The sequence below is a fragment of the Misgurnus anguillicaudatus genome, chromosome 3 (genome assembly GCF_027580225.2).
Source record: "Misgurnus anguillicaudatus chromosome 3, ASM2758022v2, whole genome shotgun sequence".
Lineage (NCBI taxonomy): Eukaryota > Metazoa > Chordata > Actinopteri > Cypriniformes > Cobitidae > Misgurnus > Misgurnus anguillicaudatus.
The window spans coordinates 22,739,608-22,755,695 of NC_073339.2; the positions used below are offsets into that span (position 1 = coordinate 22,739,608).

The window sequence follows — 16,088 nt, forward strand, 5'->3', positions numbered from 1 at the left end:
GTTGATTTGAAAGCTGTACAGCCACAATGGAACATGTTTTGAAACTTCATATTTACCCCATTTCTCTCTGTCTCCCGACTTTTGTTTCACCATTCCCACCTTCCTGTCTCTCCCCTCTTACCCGGCCCTCATCCAACCCCTTGTATGAGGGGCTACCAGTCATTATGGCTAATTTTCAGAATCCGAATAGCTTCTGGTGAAGATGGTTTTAATGGCAGGGGATGCATTTCCAAGAAAGGGGCTTGGCATTGAAACACATTTTAGCATCTGTGCTGCCTGTTGATTTAAAGCACATCAAAGCTGGGCTGTATGGCCCACGAACAGTCTGCATTCGAACGCTTCTGTCAATGACACAAACATAAAAAACGGATGACGCAGGGTGCACAGACAGACAAAGCAGGGTGCACAATGTAGGGTAGCATGTGTGTATTTAATTTACTTAGACATGAAAACTAAGAGATAGCTTCAGGACTGGGTGTTAATGGGGACCTATTTTCCGATTCACAATTTTACATTTCATTTGGAGTATAAGTGTGTATTAGTACATGTTAACAATATACAAAAGGTAAATCCCAAAGTAAACAATGACATGAGTTATCGTTTCCAACTTAAATCTCTTTTCTTGGACAACAACAAACACACAGATTGTAGTTTACTTCTTCGGCCTGTTGGCGTGGACATGACGGTCATTATTATAATTCTGCCTGCTTCTGACTTGCAGCCTGTAAGTGTCATGATTTCGGTCTTACCGGTTTGCTGTATGCCCTGTTTCCCTGTGTTGTTTTGTGTTTGTTGACAGATTCACATGCGCGTCTCACACAGTTGTTCCTGGTTCTCTGTGATTTCCTCACCGCGTCATCTCACCTGAAGCTTGTTTATTCCCAATCGGCAGTAGTATAAAGCTCTCTTTATTCCCCTCAGTATTTGCGAGTCCGTCATTTGATGTATGTCGCCATATCGTGTCTTGTCGTGTCTTGTTGACTTTAATATATTAGTCTGTGCCTTCTGCTTTTCGCTATTTCAGATGTTCAGCTGCTGATTTACCGTCTGTGGATTTATATCTCCCCGCTGTGGATTTACTACCCGCTGTTGGACTATTGAGTTTCTCTGTTCCCTCAATAGACTGTTGCCATCTGACTTTGGTTCTTCACAGCGAGCAGCGGAGTTTTGTGCCCTGTGGATTAATGCCCATTCGCCCTCCATCATCCAGCCTCCCGCGTTGCGGCGCACGCGGGAATGACCTACGTGTCTCGCCCCACATTGGGGTTCAGTTATCCATGTGTAGCTCCCCGTGCCGTGGACGGCCAGGGCATCTCCTATTCTCTATGTGCACATCTTTGGGGTTCAGTTTCCTGAATAATTCCCTGAGTCAAGAAGGGTCAAAGAGGGCCGAGGCATCTTCATATTTCTGTTTTTCACTGGCAGTCTTTCACACTGTTTATTGTCAAATAAAATTACCTTTTGCATTGGGATCCTGACTCTGTCGTTCCTTACAGAATGGACTCACCAACAATGGATCCCGCAGAGGTCGATTCGATGAGAACGGCAATCGCTCAGCAGGGCTATTGGTTGGGCCAGCACACAGCCCAGTTATCCTCCACCAATCGAGAGATAGACGATCTCACTACCCGAGTCGCCGACCTCACCGCCTGTCTAGATCAGGTTCGACGCGAGCGTTCTCCATCTTCATCTCCATCCGAAAGGGAGCCCCATGTAACAGACTCTCCACCTTACTACGGAGATCCAGCCGCCTGCCGGGCTTTCCTATCTCAGTGCTCGCTCATCTTCGCTCTTCAGCCCCGCCGCTATATCTCTGAACGCACCAAAGTGGCTTACGTCATCACCCGTTTGGTCGGTAAGGCCCGTGATTGGGCCACCGCTGTTTGGGATTCCCAGGACCCCTGTTGCGGTTCTTTCGAGGAATTCCGAAATGAGATGGAGAAATTTTTTGACCGTTCTGTCAGCGACGATGCTGCTGCCGCCCGCCTGACCCGTTTCACCCAATCGGGATTGTCTGTGACAGACTACGCTATTGAATTCAAGACTCTTGCTGCCACCTGCCAGTGGAATGAGGAAGCCCACTGGGCGCGCTTTGTGGATGGACTTATCGATGGCATTCAGGATGAGATTTCTTCACACGAGTTACCTGAGTCTCTGGAAGCTATTATTAATCTGGCCCTCCGCATTGAAGCTTGCAGGTCCTTATGTTCCCAGCTCGACCTCTACTACAACCCAGAACATCCTTATCTCCTTGCCAGTTACAGCCTTCTCCTAGCCCTGTTTCGTCTGAACCTGAACCTATGCAGATGGGTAAATTTCGTTTATCAGCCGAGGATAAGGAAAGCCGGCTTTGCAATGCCCTTTGCCTTTACTGTGGCAAGCCGGTCATATGGCAAATGTTTGTCCGTTAAAAAGCCCTCGCCCATCAGTGATGTCTGGAGCCATGGTAGGGGCTACTACTCCTAAATTCTCCCCTACTACCTGCACTAATATGCCAGTCACCGTATCCTTCGCCGGGCAGGATATTACCACCTTCGCACTTCTCGACACGGGGGCAGAAGGCAACTTCATTGACCACGATTTGGCTCTCTCCTGGGGGCTTTCCACCGTTCCCCTCAAGTCTAAGCTGGAAGTGTTTTCTCTTTGCGGTCAGCAGATGGCACAGATTACTCACCGCACCACTCCTGTCAGTCGTCTTATCTCTGGCAATCACCGTGAGAAGATTGTGCTGTACCTACTTCATGCCGCTCTGTCTCCCATCATTTTGGGGCATGGGTGGTTCATACAGCATAATCTTCACGTGGATTGGCAGAGAGGTGTTATTTTGTCTTGGTCTCAGTCTTGTCATGTGTCTTGTTTGGGTTCCGCTGTTTCTACTCTTGTGTCTTCCCCTTCGCAGGTACCGTCGGCCGATTTGACCGGGGTCCTGGTGGAGTATGCCGACATCGGCCAGGTTTTCAGTAAAGCTCGGGCCACCTCCCTTCCTCCTCACTGGCCGTATGATTGTGCTATCAATCTCCTCCCAGGCACGACCCCGCCTAAAGGTAGACTTTATTCTTTATCTGGTCCTGAGAGAGAGGCTATGGACAAATATATAAATGATGCCCTTCATGCTGGTCTCATCCGACCCTCCACCTCGCCCGCAGTGGCGGGGTTTTTCTTTGTGAAGAAGAAGGACGGCTCCCTTCGTCCCTGTATTGATTACAGAGGATTAAATGATGTTACTGTTAAGAATCGGTACCCTCTTCCTTTAATGTCATCTGTTTTTGAGCTTTTACAGGGAGCCCAGTTCTTCACCAAGCTCGATTTGCGCAATGCTTATCATCTGGTACGCATAAGAGAGGGGGATGAATTTAAGACGGCTTTTAACACCCCTACTGGACACTTTGAGTACTGCGTTCTGCCCTTCGGGCTCACGAACGCTCCGTCCGTCTTCCAAGCTCTGGTTAATGATGTGTTGAGAGACATGATTAATAAATTTGTCTTTGTGTATTTAAATGATATTCTCATCTTTTCTCCCTCTATGCAGGAACACACTCAACAGGTCCGCAGAGTTCTTAGACGCCTGTTAGAGAACCAGCTGTATGTTAAGGCAGAGAAGTGCGAGTTCCACCAGAAGTCGGTTTCGTTCCAGGGTTTTGTCATAGCCGCTGGTGAGATACGTCCAGACCCCGCCAAGGTTAAAGCAGTCGCCCAATGGCCCGTTCCCGTGTCCCGTAAGGAGCTGTTACGGTTTCTTGGTTTCGCCAATTTTTACCGGCGATTTATCCATAACTACAGCCAGGTTGCTCAGCCACTTACGGCTCTCACCTCAACTAAGACCAGGTTTCCTTGGAATAGTGCGGCTCAGGAGGCCTTTGATAATTTAAAGTCCCGGTTTATTTCTGCTCCTGTTCTTTCTATTCCATATCCAGCAGCCCAATTTATTGTTGAGGTTGATGCTTCTGATGTTCGGGGTTGGCGCTGTTTTGTCTCAGAGGTCTTCTAAGGATGGCAAGGTGCATCCGTGTTCCTACTTCTCACACAAGCTTAACCCAGCAGATCGTAATTACGACATAGGTAACCGGGAGCTGCTGGCGGTCAAGCTGGCCTTGGAGGAGTGGCGTCACTGGTTGGAGGGAACCTCAGAGCCTTTCCTGGTCTGGACGGACCACAAGAATTTAGAGTATATCCGTTCAGCCAGGAGACTAACATCTCGTCAGGCCCGTTGGGCACTCTTCTTTGACCGGTTTAACTTCACTCTCTCGTGCCGGCCTGGCTCTAAGAATACCAAGCCCGATGCCCTTTCCCATATGTTCGAAGGTCCTCAGCTCACCAGAGACGAAACCATCCTCCCAGAGGGGCGGGTGGTGGGTTCCCTGCATTGGGGCATCGAACAGAATGTAGAGCGGGCCGGCCAAGAGGGTGAAGTGCCAGTTGAGTGTCCGGCGGGTCGATTGTGGGTTCCGGTTGCGTTACGCTCTGAGGTTATCCAGTGGGGTCATGAGTCCAAGTTAGTTTGTCATCCGGGGGTTCGGAGAACGTTGGCTGCCGTCCGCCAACGTTTCTGGTGGCCCTCTATGGGTCCCGATGTCAGACAGTTTGTATTAGCCTGTCAAGTTTGTGCCCATAATAAGGCATCCCATCAAGCTCCCATTGGTCATCTTATGCCCCTTCCTGTCCGATCTCGTCCCTGGTCTTATATTGCCATTGATTTTGTTAGCAACTTACCCAGTTCTGAAGGTAACACTGTAATTTTGACTGTAGTAGATCGCTTTTCCAAAGCGGTTCATTTTATTCCTTTGCCCAAGCTCCCCTCTGCCAAGGAAATTGCTAATGCCATGATCAAACACATCTTTCGCTTACATGGTCTGCCTACAGACGTTGTTTCAGATAGGGGTCCCCAGTTTATTTCTCGTTTCTGGCAGGAGTTCTGTAGACAGATCGGTTGCACGGCCAGCTTGTCTTCAGGTTATCATCCTCAGACTAATGGGCAATGTGAACGGGCTAATCAGGATCTAGGTAAAACGCTCCGCTGTCTGACATCCCAATATCCGAATTCCTGGTGCCAACAGTTACCCTGGGTAGAGTACGCGCACAATTCCCTTCCGACGGCTTCTCTTTATATGTCCCCTTTTGAGGCGTCCATGGGGTTCCAGCCTCCTCTTTTCCCATCTCAAGAACCCGATGCGGCGGTTCCGTCTGCGCTAGCCTTCGTCCAACGTTGCAAACGCACCTGGAGGAGGGCTAGAAATTTCCTTATCCAAGCATCCAGACAAACCAAGGCCGCGGCTGACCGTCACCGCAGACCTGCCCCTCGCTTTGTTTGTGGGCAGAAAGTATGGCTTTCTTCCAAGGATCTGCCTCTCCGGGAGCCTTCTCGTAAGCTGGCACCCCGTTTCCTAGTGCCATTCACTATTATTAAGGTAATCAATCTGGTGACTGTTAAGCTCAGATTGCCACCTACTCTCGGTCGGGTCCATCCGGTTTTCCATGTTTCTAAGTTAAAACCGGTATTTTTCTCTCCCCTTAATCCTGTTCCTTCTGCTCCCGTCCCTCCCACCCCTCAGCTTATCGATGGTACCCCGGCTTATACTGTTAAGTCTTTTCAAGATGTGCGCCGCCGGGGTAGAGGCTTTCAATATCTGGTGGACTGGGAGGGCTACGGTCCGGATGAGAGTTGTTGGGTACAGGCCCGGGACATCCTGGATCCTGGCCTGATAAGGGTTTTCTGCCGGCGACGAGGTGAGCCCCCCGATGGTCCGCCAGGTGGCGGCTGTGGGGGGGAATAATGTCATGATTTCGGTCTTACCGGTTTGCTGTATGGCCTGTTTCCCTGTGTTGTTTTGTGTTTGTTGACAGATTCACACGCGCGCCCTTACACAGGTGTTCCTGGTTCTCTGTGATTTCTTCATCGCATCATCTCACCTGAAGCTTGTTTATTCCCAATCGGCAGTCATATAAAGCTCTCTTAATTCCCCTCAGTATTTGCGAGTCCGTCATTTGATGTATGTCGCCGTATCGTGTCTTGTCGTGTCTTGTTGACTTTAATATATTAGTCTGTGCTTTATGCTTTTCGCTATTTCAGATATCCAGCTGCTGATTTACGATCTGTGGATTTATATCTCCCCGCTGTGGATTTACTACCCGCTGTTGGACTATTGAGTTTCTCTGTTCCCTCCATAGACTGTTGCCATCTGACTTTGGTTCTTCACAGCGAGCAGCGGAGTTTTGTGCCCTGTGGATTATGCCCATTTGCGGGTTGCTATTAACTATTCCTTTGTACCCATATACTGCCATCGCATCTGCTGTATGCCCGTCTGGTGTCGTTGACCAGCACTGCTGTTTCTCCACCGTCTGTGCCCCTCTGCCGTGGCTTGGTAATCCGATTGGCCATCTCCACAGTGCTCGGGGTAGAGAGAGTTCGCCCTCCATCATCCAGCCTCCCGCGTTGCGGCGCACGCGGGAGTGACCTACGTGTCTCGCCCCACATTGGGGTTCAGTTATCCATGTGTTGCTCCCCGTAACGTGGACGGCCGGGGCATCTCCTATTCTCTATGTCCACATCTTTGGGGTTCAGTTTCCTGAATAATTCCCCGAGTCAAGAAGGGTCGAAGATGGCAGAGGCATCTTCATATTTCTGTTTTTCACTGGCAGTCTTTCCCACTGTTTATTTTCAAATAAAATTACCTTTTGCATTGGGATCCTGACTCTGTTGTTCCTTACAGTAAGTAGTCTATGTTTTCATGTTTAAATAATTTACTACTTTACGACTACACCATGATTTAAATGCAAGTTTTAAGCAGTGTAGAGTAGCACTTTTAATGTCCAATTTTTTTTTAAAGAATGTCAACAAGTACCAGAACCTGCACTCTAACAAATCCTGGGTTATTTTTTCTACCCAAATGTTGGGTTAAGCCATTTGGGTAATTTTTTGGGTTATTTTCGCAGTCTTGGGTAGTTTTTTGGGTAGTTTTATGTAACCCCACCACTGAGTTATTTTCTGGGTAATTTTCACTGACAGTGGAATCAATACACCCCCTTCCCCACCCGGACTCAACAACCCAGCTCATTGGGTCAAATCAACTCGGCGCAAATTCAGGTGCAGCACACGAGCTGACTGAATTTGAGGTGGATGCAATGCACACTAATATTTGGAGAAATAAGGTTCGTATCAACATATTTATTCATATAACATATATTTTAAAATCTATTTATACACGTATCATAATACCGAGGTCTATTTAAAGACGTAAGTGCCATTACATACAGTTTTACATGGCATTAAATACGCCGCCAGCTTCGTTCGTTAGGTTGGCTTGTTTGATACGCCCGTTGGATAGTAAATAAGTTTTCTACTGTTTTTGTTTAATGATTTAAACGTCCCCTTTGGACAAAGCCTTAAGTTTTTTTCTTAACTAACGTTATATGACGACATTTACGTTAATTCAAAGCCCAGTTAACTGTTAACTTAAAACGAGATTAATGTAAGTTAAAGTAAATGCATTCTTTGCTTTTTCAGATTATTAAAATGATTTTTGACAATTACAGCCCCTTAACAAATCTCTGGTAATTAATTTCTGAAAACCATTTTTTGTACACGAACAGTTAAAGCAGCCCATCCCCCGCTGTACAGCAGTGCTGCTGGGTCAAAACAACACAATTGCTGGATCATCTGTCCAGGGGATTTTGGATCGTCAGCGGGAGAAATACAGCAGGACTTTACAAGCAGACATTCTTCAGCGGTTCTTTTCTGGTGAAATAAAGGTCTGTATTTGTCTTTGTATCATTTAATCGATACCTATTGGCAAAAGTGTTGTCCAACAACGAGGGCATTTCATTACGTTTAGGCGTCTGATCTTTACTTCCGGTTTACTGGTCTGACTAGTGCCTCAAATGAATTCTGGAACAAATTACCTCGTCAAAAATAACAAATGTTTTGGTTTCCTAAAGGCAGGGGGAGACGGCGATAGCCGATTTGTAGTTAACATTGTATACATTATAATACACATGTTACTTAGCACCGTTAGCTCAGTGTAATTTACTTGTTGTTTATTTTGCTTGGTATCAGAAAGTAACTACTCTAAAAAGACTTTGTTGTTATTTATTCTTAGCCGAGTTTACCGAAAGTTGTTTATAAATGACAAGATTCAACTAACTTTAATATGTCCATTAAAGCCTAAGTTAATCACACTCTGTGACATTCAAATCTGCGTCCGTGCTTATCCAGCGAAAGCAGTTTACGTGTATGAAACAAACATTCAGATAATCACAGAAGTACTGGAATAAATCTTTATAGTTCAGATATAAACACTGCTGTCTACGAAAACGATCAAAAGAGATTAAAACGTCTTTTCGACAGTGACAATGTTTCAAATATAGTTTCTCTTTAGTACAACATTAATGCCAGCAGGTGGTGACAAGTGAATTAAAGGCGGGGTGCATGATCTCTGAAAGCCAATGTTGACATTTGAAATCCCCTAAACAAATGAATGAGTATGAATGGTCTTTTATCTATATTAATAGAAAAAAATGCATCACTTACTGCTAAAAGTTTGTGTTTTTCTGTTTTAGGTGGTCCGGGTTTCCATGAGTTTCCTAGGCTAACTACCCCTGGCATGGTATGTAAATATACTGTCTTTATCATATGGTAACAAGAGTTTTATTTAGTCTTTTTTTAGAAGTTGTTTTTTTGTTATTTTTGCATTTAGATTGCACAAGACTTTTACACATTACACCAGGATGCAGCTGCAAAACTCTTCGAGAAATGGCTCCCTTGATATACTGATAGGATCTTGCATTTTTCAAAAACCAGAAGCAAAGTTTCCATGTTCAGTTGAGGAGATGACACAAGGTAAAGTTTCTCCACTATTTTGATATTATGGGCCAGATTTACTAATAGCAATTTAATAAAGACACCCACTGATAAATTAATGAAGAAAATTTTTGGCAATAATTGCTGTTGGGAGATTTAACACTTTCTCCACTCATCTTCATTTATTTAAAATGCCAGACAGTTAACCGACATTATCTGAACATATTGCTTTTCAATTTCTGCTGCTACAGATGCAAAGGGATATTTTGCATTAAAGCTGCTCCCTGTTTTGCTTCCACCTCCACCCTTCAAAACTGCCAGAAAAAGTCCGGCCAAGCATTGATGATGGCAAAAAAGCTTTCATCGACATTCAGCCTGTAAGTACAAATCAAGAAATTTACTTTAATACTTTATTTACCAGGTATTTAAATAAACTACTATTCAAAAGTTTGGGACATTATGTTAGTGGCTGTCTTAAAGTGGGCAGGATCAAGGTGTAATAACTTCCAAACCCATCACCCACACCCTGACACCCCCCAAGTTTCACTTTAATTCATTTGCATTGTGTGTCCTTTAGGTTGGAACAAATATGATGGAGTACCTCCAGCAGGCTGAAGCATCAGGACTTTACCCTTATTTCCTGACACTTGAAAATGGACATATGAGTCCCAGGCATTCGTCATCCTTGGAGGAGAAACTTTGGACAAGGCACTTAGATTGGGGTAGTAGAAGCACTACATTCTTGCAAGTAAATGACAAGAGGTTTTTTGAATAGACTGGGTTTCAGGTACAAGAGTTATCATTTGTTTTTTTTTTACAGACTTAAAGGTGCTCTAAGCGAATCTGTGTGACGTTATTTTTTGTTGATGTTTGAACTGTTTTCAAACAAACGGAGCATAGCTAACTCCTCCTCTCCCTTCCGTGCTTTCATGAACACGCCCAACCCTCACCCCCAAATCCTTCTTGTCGTTAATTGGCTGGAACACTTTGTTATCCTTTCTGATAGTAGGTTTGGCCACTTTGTTTTTATTGCAGTTTGTGGAGCCTAGGCTGTCTACAGAGATCACGTTTTTTACAATTTGATCAGCGGACAGGCAGCAAGAAGATAGTGAGGAGATGTTTGCTGTATGTAACAAAAAAATTTTATGGTCTAAACGCGTGAATTCGCTTAGAGCACCTTTAAGGAAGAGTATTACTTGATGAATATTAATGACATGTTTATGAAATGTTACACTGGCAAAATGCTGTATTTCATAGTTTTTTTGTGTGTGTGTTCATAATGTAGACTAAAACAATACTGCTTTGTAACAAACAGTTGTTCTTAAAGGATTTTATGAATTTCATAAATTTTTTTAAAATGTTAAAACATGTAGGGGCGGTTTCCCGGACCAGGATTAGCTTAATCCAGGACTAGGCCTTAGTTTAATTAGGAAATATAAGTAGTTTTAAACAATATGCCTTACTAAAAACATTACCTGTGTGCATCTTGAAGTAAAACAAAGGGCCCTGATGTATTTTAAGATCTGTAAGTGAAAGTTGTTTTCAGTTTGGAGAGCTCTTAAAAGTGTTTAAGTCTAGGACTAGTCTAATCCCTGTCCGGGAAACCACCCCATAGGGGCGGTTTCACAGACAAGGATTAGACTAGTCCTAGACTAAAGTAAATGTAAGAGCTGTCCAAACTAAAAACTACTTGCACTGACATATCTTAAAATTCACCAGTGCCCTTTGTTTTCCCTCAAAATGCACACAAGTAATGTTTTTATTAAGACATGTTTGTTCAAACTTGTTATATTTTCTAATTAATAACTAAGGACTAGCCAATCCCTGTCCGGGAAACCACCCCTTACACTTTTGCAATTAGAGGCAAGTGGAGAAATTGTTTAAAAATGGAATTTTATTATTTATTGTATTTATAGTTTTGTATGATCTCCTGAATTTTTGATTGAGCTATTGTGTACAAAGTGTACGTTACACACATTGTATTTGTTACATTACACAAAGTGTAATATGCTAAAAAATATTAATGAAAAATAAAGTTAATACAATGTTGACCTGTTTGTTTATCTTGTGGTTTTTAATTTTAAATGATAATCTTAAAAGGAATAAAAATAACCCTATATACATTTTTAACCCATTTATGAAGTCAAATTAACCCATCATTTTAGTAAAAAATAACCCAAGTTTTGGGTAGAAAAAACAACCCATTGGCTGGGTTAAAATTATTAACCCAACTTCTTGGGTTTTTAACCCCATATGGGTTCTGTCCTATATTTACCCAGCAGTTAGGTTAAAAACAACCCAATTTGGGTTGTTTTTAACCCATTGTTTTTTAGAGTGTGGACATAAACAAGCCTTACACGGAATGTCTATGCATAAAAACCTCATCACAATGTCTACTAAAATGTAAAAAACAGACATCCTAGCATGTTTGAAACATTTATGCATTCGGCAGATGCTTTCTTCCATTGCATTACAAGATACACATTATATCAGTCTGTGTGTTCCCAGAGATTGAACCCATGATTTTTTGCCCTGCTAATGTTATGCTCTACCAGTTTAGTTACAGAAATACTGTTAGTATAATAATGATGTTGATGTTCGAGTAAGAAATATAAGAAATATTTTGACTACTTTCTTGTTTTTTGCCTAAAAGGAATGTAGTGTATCCTCAATGTGAGGATAGAAATTTACCATGTTAAATCATTTCTACCATTTTGTTTTAAAATCCGAACAGAAAATAAAAAACTCACACTATGGGCCCTATTTTAATGATCTAAGCGTATTGTCTAAAGCGCACAGTGCACAGTCTAAACGTGTGTGTCCGAATCCACTTTAGCTAATTTATTGACGGGAAAATTGCTTGTGTGCCAAGCGCACAGTCAAAGGGTTGTTCCTATTTTCGTAACGAGCAAAGGGTGTGTTTTGGGCGTAAGGTGCAGTAAACCAATGAGGCAACTCAGCTCTCATCCCCTTTAAAAGCCGGTGGCACTTGCGCCATGCTGTTTTAGAAGGAAGAATTTGTAAACTGAAAAACTAAGCGACCCTCCACCAGTTTAAGACCGCCAGTTTAAGATTGATGTTAAAAAATTGCAATGTTTGCATTTATATTCAATTTTTTTTATAAAACCTTTAATAGTATGTGGGCAGATGGTACGAGATCCTGAAGATACCAAGTCAGTTTCAGTTAGGAGAATGCTGACAGGCTACTTATGCTCTGAGCAATGGTATTGTCCTGGTGCAAAATGATGAGCTTCTGTATGTACAATAATCACAATTACAATATTATAAAAAATATATTATAAAAAGTCGTTTTCTTTTAGGAAAAATTCATAGGGTTTTAATTGCTGTGAATGTATGGATAGCCCAAATGATCAGTGTAATTTCAAAAAATAATTTACAAATATGCAAGAAAAGGTTTGTATTCTAAAAATACTAACAAACAGTAGATAAAGAATGTACAAACATGTGGAGAACGAAACCTTTTAAGCACTCGGACAGTGACGTAAGTGTTTTGCAGAGGCGGACACTACTTGAGTATTTTAAGTAAATTTTCCAAGCATCTGTGCTTTATCAGAGTGTTTGTCTTGAGAAAAAAATTACTTTACTAAAAAAATTTCACTACATTCTAAAGCATAGAATCATACTGTGTATTCCTTTTATATTGCATATTAATATTGATTTAATACCTAATATCTACATAAATAAAAATTCTGTACGTTTTCTTTTCTTGAGTACTTTTACTTAAGTAAAAAATACTAGATGTTTAATGTACTTAAATTTTAAATATAAAACAAAAACTTGAAATTATGAAATGTAGTGGAGTAAAAATTATGATAATATTCTTTGGAATATATGTTTTCCAAAGAAAAACACTGATAAAATACGAATACTTAAAAGTTTACTTTTATGTAGAAAGTAAAAATACTTAAGTAGTGTCCGCCTCTGGTGTTTTGATAGCATTTACTTAAAAATGGTTCTCATCTCACCATATCCACAGGTACAAACAAGTCATCATCATCTACAATAAATCCGTGGGGAAACATAAAAAAACCATTTAAAAATAGATCCAATATTTGTTTAAAGCAAAACATTAAATTACTTACCAGGCTACAGGTGAAGCAGGCCTTTACGCCTTCTAACGTCTCATAATAGGGCCTCATTTATATCCACGAGACTCAATAATAATATTTTACATTTTAACCCTTTAATTTTTAACGTTTGTGTGCTGGTGCGCATCCTGTTTATAGGCGCATATTACTAAATCGCTCATTAAATAACAAAAACAATACTGCGCCAAAGTCTATTTTAGTTGCCTCAAAATAGCAATGCACCAACAATGCGCCTGAACACATGTCGTTTTCAGACCAGAACACCCATGGGCGCAAAATTGGCGCTAAACATGAAAATGATAATTGCACCGGGTTGAAACAAGCAAAAGACACTTGCGTCGTGCATTGCGCTGCATTGTGCCAGGTGTATGTTAGGACCCTACATCTTAGCATGTTGTTTACTTTAAAAGGTTTTAAAGTGAGCTAGTGATGGCACAATTGGGACATACTGTAGCTCTGGCCTCTTACCTGTCGCTGTGACTCTGTGGGATTGACTTTAACTGGCAGGGCTGGCCTTCCATCCAGCATCAGCATTCTGATAGTACTGTGCCTGTAAAGATTGACAGAAAAGAAATGTTAGGCTGACTTCAATAACTTGAGTGTTAAAACACAATGGTGTTTTCTATATGTAGTCAGCTCCTGTGAGGAACAGAGACCTAGGTACAGCTGTGATGAAACTATGGCATGGGTTTGTACTCGAATGACATACAGTAGGAGCTATACAACCATCAACCGATGTAAAAGAGCAGAAGCGTTTTAATAAAACATTATTTCTCATACAGTACACTACAATTAGTTACAGTTCTTTAATTTGACTGGACAAGCAGCATTCCAAGAGTGCTAATAATTTATAGTTCATAATAATTCAACACTTGTCTGTGATTGCAGTGACATTAACAGTCAATCATTTGGCTGCATTTGTTTATTACTGTTATATAACAATAATGTCACATTTGTCCTGTGCAGTGATGGGTAAGTTAATTCAAAAAGTAACATTAATTATGTTGTCAACATTGTATTTACTGTAAGATCTAACAAAAACAAATCAACTCTTGTCTCAATTAGCCATAAAATATGTGACCCTGGACCACAAAACCAGTCCTAAGTAGCATAGGCATATTTGTAGCAATAGCCAACAATACATTGTACAGTATGGGTCAAAATTATCTATTTTTTTTTTTAAGGTGACATATCACAAAAATGTGACTTTTTTCATGTTTAGTCCTATAATTGGGTCCCCAGTTATTTTATCAACCTAGAAAATGTTAAAAAGAATAACCCAGTAACTCTGGGTGCTTTCACATCTGTAGTTCGGTTTATTTGCTCCGGACCAAAAGCAAACAATTATACATTGTAGCTTTTTTAGCAGTTTTGGTTCCCTTTCACACCACACTGATTGCTCTGGTCGGTTAGTTGAAACAAACCAAAGTGCAGTCATGTGATAACATCCACATCACTCATTGGCCACATGTCTTTGAACGTATTTCCTAAACTGCTTCTCGATTGGTCAAAAGCAACGTGCGGGAAATTCCAACGGAACCCCAGAAGTACCCAGACACCATGGAGAGACAACTGTGCACTGTAATTATGTCTGTGGTTGTTATACAAAGTTTGTATACAACACATAGACCAGGGGTCTGTGAGGTGCTCATTAAATCACATTCTATTAATAGTCTCAATTGTAAAATTTATTTATTACATATTTTTTATATTAGCTTGGCTTGGTTTACGTATGTTAACATTTTAAACATACTAAAACATATTAACAAATAAATTAAAATAAAAACAACAAGTAAAACAAAAAAGTTATGAGTAGACTATATCAAAAAGTAGCCCTCCAGATTGTTTTATCCATTGTGGTAGCCCTTGCTCACAAAAAGGTTGGAGACCCCTGCTCTAGACAAACTGTTAATTTCCAGAATGAAGCACGGATGCGGCTTATAAACAATGTTTTAATGCACTGCAAATGGTAAAGCCACCGAATTTCAGAGGCTCTGCACCTCCAGGTATGTCCGTGACCCGCCATTGTGCTAATATTGCTAATAGATGTCATGACTCCTGGGTGATCGGTGGTTGTGTGTGGGTATGTGTTTGTTTATTTACCTGTTGGTGACGGTTCCTCATGTGTTCACTAGCCCCGCCCGCTCGTTTCGGTAATTGTTCACCGGTGGTGTCTCGTTAATGTTTCCCTTTATATAGCACGCTGTCCTGTCTCTCGTCGCACGCTCATTGTTTTCGGTCACAGTCTTGCTGCCTTGCCTTGTCCTGTCGGAAGTATCTGTGTTTTCTCTCTCTCATCTGATCCCAGGTTTGGTTTTCGGAGTCCGGAGGCTCGTCTTTGCAAGGAGTTCACACGCCTGTGGATTACATGAACTTGACCTCGATTGAACTCTAACTGTTTCCCGGTACAGCTGGTTCGCTTAGTTTTTAGGCGGTACACCAGTTGCTTCCGGGTTTTTTATCGGCTACCATCATCTTCAGTGTGTGGATATTTCTCCGGTCTATGAATAGTGTGGATTTTACATCTTCCAACTCCGCCTCTCACCCACCTTCAGTCAAGTGTGCATCACACCCTCTGTCGTGTGCGGTCATTGTGCTGGTTTTCATCGGCTGTGTGCGTGGGTGTCTCTCCAATCAAGATCAGAAATGGATTATTTATCCGCAGTGCCGGCTCACTCTCTCCTACAGTCGTGTGTGCATCATACCTTCTGTAGTGATACCATCCAGAGTGAGTCGAGGGTGGTCGTCGTGTGTGGTCTCTTGAGAACTGACTTTTGCTCTGCCTTCTCTCTATCCATTTTTCTAAATACACTTTGTGAACTTGCTATTGACTCCAAGACTTTGTGTGACAGAATGAGCGCGCCACCTATGGAGTCAGCGTTCGCCTATATTAAATGCAGCGGCCAGAGATTTCAGCCTCCTGTCTGAACAACTAACTGAACTAAGCAATCGGTTGGACCGAGTCACCCCACTCAGTGAACTATTCTCTTCTACCACTGGAGAAGCCGCTTCGACAGAGCGGGAGCCACACACTGCGACACCTCCTACCTTTGACGGCGATCCCAACACCTACCGGGCCTTCCTGCAGCAGTGCTCTCTCGTCTTCACTCTCCAGCCTCGTCGCTTTGCGTCATCTACTTCCAGGGTGGCATATGTCCTGACGTTACTCACCGGGAGAGCTAGAG

At 42.3% G+C, this 16,088-nt stretch overlaps 1 protein-coding gene and 1 long non-coding RNA gene across 7 annotated transcripts in view; one reads left to right on the forward strand and one right to left on the reverse strand.

The window, feature by feature from the left end:
* The window catches only part of klf12a (Kruppel like factor 12a), a 209,246-nt gene that overhangs the window by 114,101 nt on the left and 79,057 nt on the right, over positions 1-16,088 (reverse strand). For all 6 annotated transcript variants that reach the window (XM_055205169.2, XM_055205167.2, XM_055205168.2 and 3 more), the window contains one exon: positions 13,372-13,453. In XM_055205169.2, coding sequence (XP_055061144.1) covers positions 13,372-13,437 — 66 coding nt within the window. In that variant the 5' untranslated portion in view covers positions 13,438-13,453. The remainder of the gene's footprint in view (positions 1-13,371; positions 13,454-16,088) is intronic.
* On the forward strand, positions 8,709-10,270 carry LOC129444471 (uncharacterized). The gene is made up of 3 exons (XR_008644446.2): positions 8,709-8,833; positions 9,046-9,171; positions 9,372-10,270. It is a non-coding gene; the product is annotated as an uncharacterized lncRNA (long non-coding RNA).